We start from the raw sequence: 6,810 nt of genomic DNA, 5'->3' as shown, positions 1-6,810 counted from the left end.
GGCCTTGCAGGGAGGCTTGAGGGCCAACTTCTAAATGTCAACAAGCATTTTGTAGATGCAGTTTTATCAAAAGCAGATTTTGGCAGCTGTGTGTGTACCCATTAGTTTTGCAGATTACTTTGAAATTGTCTTTGACCCGTTCAAAGGCAAGCAGTCCAAATGGTGTGTATTGCTTGTGAGGTTAAAGCCCAGCCTGTTTGATCATCTTACTAGAGCAGCCAGGCAAGACATGAAAAACTTGGATGGGGAGCTCAATCCACAAGAGTCAGCTGCTTGGTCAGAGCAGGAAAGGATGAAACAGGTCCAAAGCCCCAGAAACCTGTGTAACAATAAGTATCCAATAAAAACCAGTTAACATCTCCTTTGGCTGCGGGGCTGTGTGCTGATTTTGTGGCTTTTTGTGAGTAACTCCTGGTGCTGCCTTCCTCTTCCAAGCAGTCCTGTTGGCTTTGCTGCTCTTCCCAAGTCAGCTCGGCAGAGTCAGCACCCACAGCTGGGAGCTCAGGCAGCCGAGCTGCTGCTGCTTTTTCTGGAGCTGCCCCTCCGAAAGCAAGCTCTGGACAGGGCACAGCCCCCGCTTGCTCCGGGGTGTGTGCAAAGCGAGTTCGGTGGGAGGTGTTTGTTCTCCCTGCCTCGGCCGTGGCAGCCGATCCTCCTCCAGGATTCAGGCGCCTCCTGTGGACATTTCTGGGTATCAGATCAGGAGGGGTCAGGGCAGCTTTTTCAGTAAAAACCAATACATGCTACACTGTTGGAAATAGTGGAATTTTGTGCTGGTTTTAGGAAGACTGAGATTCCTTTGGAGCTTTAAAGCTTTGTTTGTAGAATGGCGTTGAATAGTGGAGATAACCAATGGCAGGCTCATGGATGCCTGGTCCAACATGTAATTCCTGTTTAACCAGGCATTGACAGGCTTGATCCAAGACAAGCATTTCTCATGTCCTTAATGTTCCTTGGATATAGTATCCCAGCACCAGGAATAGAATCTTACTGCCAGGACTGGTGTCCTGCAGTCCTGGGGGGAGCACGGGTGGTGTGGGATCAGTCTGGCTCCTAGCAGAGCTGGTGATGCCTCTTTTTGTCCTGTGTAGGTTCTGGATTCAGAGCAGGACCCAGCAGAGCACGTTCCAGAGGTGGAGGAGGATTTGGACCTTCTGTATGACACGCTGGATATAGAGAACCCCAGTGACAGCGGGCCAGAAATGGAGGATGATGACAGCGTCCTGAGCACTCCAAAGCCAAAGTTAAAGTAAGTGGGAGGCAGCTTATGCTGGGCCAGAGAGATGGCTGGCAAACCCCATCCAGTCTGCTGGGTAGCTTGTAGCTTTGTCAGCCATGTACAATGTCAGGTGTTGGTTTTATTCCCACTCTTCTGTGGTTTTTTTTCCCCCTCCTGACGTGGTGGTGTTAGAATGGGAGTGATCTAGAGGTGTGAGGGGTCTGACTTCCCTTCAGTCCCAGCTCTTCCTTGCTCCCTTTGCAGGTGTTCTGCTGCCCTGCCACCTGAGCACAGGGAAGGTAGACACAGGAAGGAAATGTGTGCTAAGGCAGGAGTAGAGGCAGGGATGAACAAGGCACACTGTCTTTCTGGAAAGACCTTTCCTGTAATAACACCCTGTGTGGAAAGAGAGTCTTTGCAGGGATTAAGGAAGCAGAGCTGCAGGAAACAAGTGGATTCCTCAGGGCCCAAAGGCATTGGCTGCAGCACGCGTGGATGTGCTCCAGCCTGCTCTTAAAGAGCTCCTGTGGGTCAGTCCCAGCGCTGTGGGGCTGAGCTGGGGGTTGCTGGCTCGGGGTCTCGAGCAGATGCAGAGCCCTGAGCTAACACAGCTGTGTCACACTGTGCTTAATGAAGGCTGAAAACGTGAGACTGAGCTGACTCCTGCTTCTGGCTGAGGTGTGGTTGCAGGCTCAGGCCCTCAGTGTGTGATGGCTCTGAAACAGAGAGTTATGGCACTGACCACTGCAGCTGGTCAGTACAGCATCTGCTAAATCTGCTAATTACCAGGTGTCATTATGGCCTCATTAATGTTGAATAACCTCGTTGGGCTGGGAACAGATTCTGGGTCTGGGGAGAGCTGTTCCCTGTCAGTGAGCCAGGAGATGCCAAGGATAGACTGGGGCAGCAGTGGAGATGGTGGGGCTGCTGGCATGTGAAGGTGTTTGGTGCTTAACCCAAGATTCCAGCCAGCTGGTTGGCCCTGCCATGAAGGGATTTGAAAATAGATGTGTTGTGGTAAGCACAGCTTTGGAACAAGCCAAAGTGTTCCACTCTGCACACTGAGAGTTCATATCCTGTTCCCTGGAGCTGAGGAGCAAACTGTGCTGGGCTATGTGATTGCTGGAGTAAGAACTTGCTGTGTGTGGTCCTGGGGAGACGCTCTGTAGTTTCCTAGGTCCAGTTCTGGTGTTCATATCTTGAAGAGGATGTGATAAATGTTGATGCCTTTGAGGCAGGTTTTTCCCACAACAACAAAAAATCAGTTCCTTACGTTGTAATTGTCTTGTAGCCTGATGTGATGAGCTGTCTTTGGAGTGGAAGCACAATCTGATTGTGTGTGGTACCTTATCTTACTGAGCAAATGTGTAATTGGAGCCTAGGGCTGGCAGCCAAATCCAGATGCAAGCTGGAAACAAAATGTATATTAGCCCAAGAATCACTTACCCAGGAGCAGAGTGTTGGGGTGTGGGGGAAGCAGTAATTCTACTTGCTGTATGTCAGTCAGAAACTAAATTCAGTAATGCCTGGACTTTCTGGCTTTTCTTACTGTCCTGGACACCCTCCTGACCTTCAAAAGTAGCCTATTTTACTGGAACCATTGGGGAGCAGTAAGATCTTCTGGGAACTGTTGTGCTGCTTTGCTGTGAGTGTGGTGGACTTGCTCTGTCAGTGTTTTTGGTAATGAGAAATGGGTTTTACTTTTCTTATTCAGACCTTACTTTGAAGGACTGTCCCACTCCAGCTCTCAGACAGAAATTGGGAGCATCCACAGCATCAGGAGCCAGAGAGAGCCACCAAGTCCTGTAAGTCACATTTCAAGTGTTACCTCTCTGCACTCTCTCTAATTGCATGTGTAAATTGAAACACCCTCTCTGACACCCCCAACATCCCAAAGATTTGGATGCAGAGATACAAATTTTCTGCTAAGAAAACTCATTTGGACTTTTTGGGGACTGGAGATTTTTTTTTTTGCCAGTTTTGGGGGGGGAGTTTGTTTGGGTTTTTTGGGGTAGTTTTTTGGGGGGGGAGGTTGTTTGTTTGGGTTTTTTTTTCATTTGTTTTGGGGTTGGTTTTTTTTGGTGTGTGTGTTTTGATTTTTGGGGTTTTTTAACGCAAATATCATATTAACTCAAGCATGCATCTTCAGGTTATGTATTGAATAGTTGCTGATGGTGTAAATAGCTTCAGATTCCCATGTGCCTGAAATGACTGCCAGGATGGGAGATGTTGCCTGGGAGTTTTAGGGACTTCCTAGCACTCTGTGGAGGAAGCTTTTCTTTGCTGATGGTATTTTTCCTGGTGGCTGACAGTGAATGGTCAGGGGCAGCTCAGCTGCTTTTCCATTCCCTCCTGAATGGGCATAAAGTGTCAGTCCCATCCCAGAGGATTTCATTGCCTCTCCTGTGTGTTGTGCATCAGCTTTGCCACATCCCACGGTGATGTGTGCAGTCCTGGTGTGAGCAGGGAGCACTGCTGGCCATGCTGCAGAGCTGTGTGATGTTTAAAAGGAGAAACCTCTCTTCTGAACAGCCTGACCCAGAGAGCATGGCTGGAAACTGTGCTGGTGCTAAACCTCCTGAGGATTTTTCTTCTCTCAAGCAGGTAGAAGTGCCTGAAAAGACAAAGAGTCTTGGAACCAAACACGCAGGCGACAGCGTTTCTGACACTGTCCCTTATGTAAGTTGAAAATGCACTTGTTGACCTTCCTGCTGTCAGTTTGGTGTCAGCTGTGGGCTGCATTCTGTGGGGTGCATTTGTCTGTCTGTATAGCTGCACATGCAACACAACTTCCAGAGTAAAATCAGCTGCAGTGAAGATAGCACTGAGTTCTCCCCCTGGCCTTAGTTTGGAGCTTCTTGTCTTTCAGCCTTTTGCAGGTGAAATGCTCTATTTGACCTTTTGATCAAACAGCCTGAGGAGGAAGGCTGGCCCAAAGTTTGCTACTGAGCACGTAAAGGATGCTCAAGGCATTCCATTTGATCAGACAGAAGTATTACTTTAAGCTGAGTTGGCAGAAATCGAGCTGGTCCTGGGGTAGAAATCCCAAAGCTCAAGTTGCTCTGCTGGGAACATGGGGTGTGTAACATTTCTCTCATGTCTTTCTCTCTTAGCTAGTTCATTTGGGTAAGATGAATTCATCTGCATTGCATGAGGAGGCATGTCCCTGGCTTTGAGCTGTGAGAGTGCCTGTTCCAAACAGCAGATCTGAACACCTTTCCTCCCTCCAGCTCCCTTGTGAGGCAGAGCTGGGAACAGGTAGCCCCAGACAGCCACTCCTGGTTCCCCCCTTTTGGCAGTGAGCAGGATGTCTGGAAGAGGCAGGCTCAATGTGCCCCAGCCAGAGCTAAGCTCCCAAGGTGAGACAGAGGGGAGGGTTTGTTCCTGCTAACTCTGTTCCCTGTGTTTTTGCAGGAGTCTAACCAGCAAGCTGAGGTCCAGGAGGCTGAGCTCCCCACTCCAGATGTGTTTGTGGAGAAGCTCCCACCCAGTGGGAAGATCACAAAGACAGAGTCCCTCATCATCCCATCCACCAGGTAAAGGGGTCAGGGCTGTGCCTGCTGCAGTCATGGACAGTGTGCTAGGACTTGGTCAGGGTGGCCTTAAGGCACTAAACTGCAAGGATATCCTCCCTGTGCTTGGGCACTTGAGTGATGGGTCTGGAGCACTTGGTAAATGATTGCCCAGAGGTATTCTGGGCTGCTTTGGGTGTGTGACTGCACTTTGCCTGGCTGGATCTTATGATGCTGGTGTAGCAATAGCAGAGAGGGGGTGTGGGTTTTAGCACGGGCTGTGGAAGTCATCCTGGACTCCTGGGAATGTGCTGAGCTGCGAGCTGTGCTGTCAGAAGCAGAATCAGGGTAGCTCAAGCTAGCTCAGATCTCCATGCAGAATTCCCCAGTGCTTCTGCTGGCATCACTGAGGCTGCCAGACGGGTGGTGGGGCTCTGGGGGCTGTGTCTCGCTCAGAAGTGTGCCTGCCCTGGCAGTGTGAGTCTCCCAGCAGGTCTGAAGGGAAGCAGACGGGGCGCCGGGGCAGGAGCACGTCCCTGAAGGAGCGGCAGCCGGTGCGGCCGCAGAACGAGAGAGCCAACAGCCTGGACAACGAGCGCTCCCCGGACACCCGGCACCACCTGCAGGTCAGCTGGCACTGCTGCCCTGCAGCCACTCAGCGCTCCTCTTCTCCACTCTCTCCTTGTCCTTCTCGTTCGGGCTCTGTCCCTGCTGGGAAGGAACTGGGCCCCGCAGTTCAGGAAGGAGGGAATTTGTCTTGGCTAAAATTTTATCTTCCATCCAGTCTGCTGGGGTTTGCCAGCTTGTAGCTTTGTCAGCCAGCCATAAACTCAAAACACTGGAACAGATTGTTAGAATGAGAAATGAATAGGGGTGTGTTGAGGAATTACTCTTTTGAAATAAGGCAGATTGCTAGGGACTGTCTTGTGCACAGCATATGTGCTGTGCTTTTGTTAGCTGTGGGACTCACTTATTTCCCTCCTTGAAGGAGATTGTTCCTGGCTTTTATGAATCTTAAGTTCCTGGGTTGCTGTTAGTTGGTATAAAGTGATGTAAGTAAAAGTGCATGGCAGAAAGAGTAGTGGCCCACAAATCCATGGTGGCTAACACTGAGGAAGCTGCAGAGTGTCAGCAGCCCAGTGTGTCTTTGCTGATGGGGTGACTGGCCAGCATGTACATAAATTGCAAACACTGGAGCTGGAGGCTTGATGGCTAAAGCTGACACCTCTTACTGTTCCTTCTCTGTGTCCTTATTTCCAGATCCCCAGGAAAACAGTGTATGATCAGCTGAATCACATCCTGGTTTCTGATGACCAGCTGCCAGAAAACATTATCCTTGTCAATACATCTGACTGGCAAGGCCAGGTAAGGGCAGGAGACAATACCTGGAGCTCGGTTCTCCTGCACTGTTCTTCCTCAGGAATGGACAGGCCTTGAGCTCTGCACTAACCAAGCAGGGTCTGCTGCCTGCAGAGTGCTCAGTGCCCACAGGCTGGATTTCATCTGGCCAGGAGATGCTGGAATCTTATAAAACTTTGCCACCTGAGCCTTTCCACAGAGGTGTTTTCTCCCCCAAGCATTGCCATTCCTTCTGGTTAGCAGCACACTGAGAATGTGGCTAAACCCTTGCACTCAGAAGCCCCCTAAACTGTGGTAGGCTGGGACAAAGGAAGGTCTGACCTTGTGGTGGTTTAGGCTGAGATTTCTGAGCACAGGTGGTGAACAGGAGAAAATATTTTGGATCAGCTCTGTAGCCATGTACACGTGCCTGTGGCTGTTGACTGCAGGAATCACCCCGTCCTTGCTGAGTGATGGTTGTTTTAAGGAGAACCTGAGCAATACTTTCTTTTGCTGACAACATGTTTGTTACGAATTTGGAACAAATTTTGCTCGTTTTTGAACCTTATTCTGAGAAAGCAATGAAATATGTATGGAAGAGGACCAGTGAACATGTGCTGGGTGGCCCTTGCCTGGGGAACTTGTGCCAGGCTTGTGGAGTTACATTGTCTGCTTTGGCTTTCTGTTTCTGGAAGAACTAGGGTCTCAATGTGTGAGAGAGCAAAAAATACCATCTGAGCT

At 49.9% G+C, this 6,810-nt stretch overlaps 1 protein-coding gene across 2 annotated transcripts in view; it reads left to right on the top strand.

Moving 5' to 3' along the window:
* Window positions 1-6,810, top strand: part of PACS2 (phosphofurin acidic cluster sorting protein 2) — a 47,292-nt gene that overhangs the window by 14,438 nt on the left and 26,044 nt on the right. Inside the window, exons 8-13 of one of the 2 annotated variants that reach the window (XM_031061657.1) lie at window positions 1,092-1,249; window positions 2,934-3,024; window positions 3,824-3,898; window positions 4,634-4,755; window positions 5,225-5,357; window positions 5,992-6,096. In XM_031061657.1, coding sequence (XP_030917517.1) covers window positions 1,092-1,249; window positions 2,934-3,024; window positions 3,824-3,898; window positions 4,634-4,755; window positions 5,225-5,357; window positions 5,992-6,096 — 684 coding nt within the window. Of the gene's footprint in view, window positions 1-1,091; window positions 1,250-2,933; window positions 3,025-3,820; window positions 3,899-4,633; window positions 4,756-5,224; window positions 5,358-5,991; window positions 6,097-6,810 lie in introns of both variants that reach the window. The other variant, XM_031061656.1, reaches the window with a different exon arrangement.

Source organism: Geospiza fortis, unplaced genomic scaffold (assembly GCF_000277835.1).
Source record: "Geospiza fortis unplaced genomic scaffold, GeoFor_1.0 scaffold5, whole genome shotgun sequence".
NCBI classification, from domain to species: domain Eukaryota; kingdom Metazoa; phylum Chordata; class Aves; order Passeriformes; family Thraupidae; genus Geospiza; species Geospiza fortis.
The sequence above is the reverse complement of the archived record's forward strand: the minus strand, read 5'-3'. Positions and strand labels throughout refer to the sequence as shown.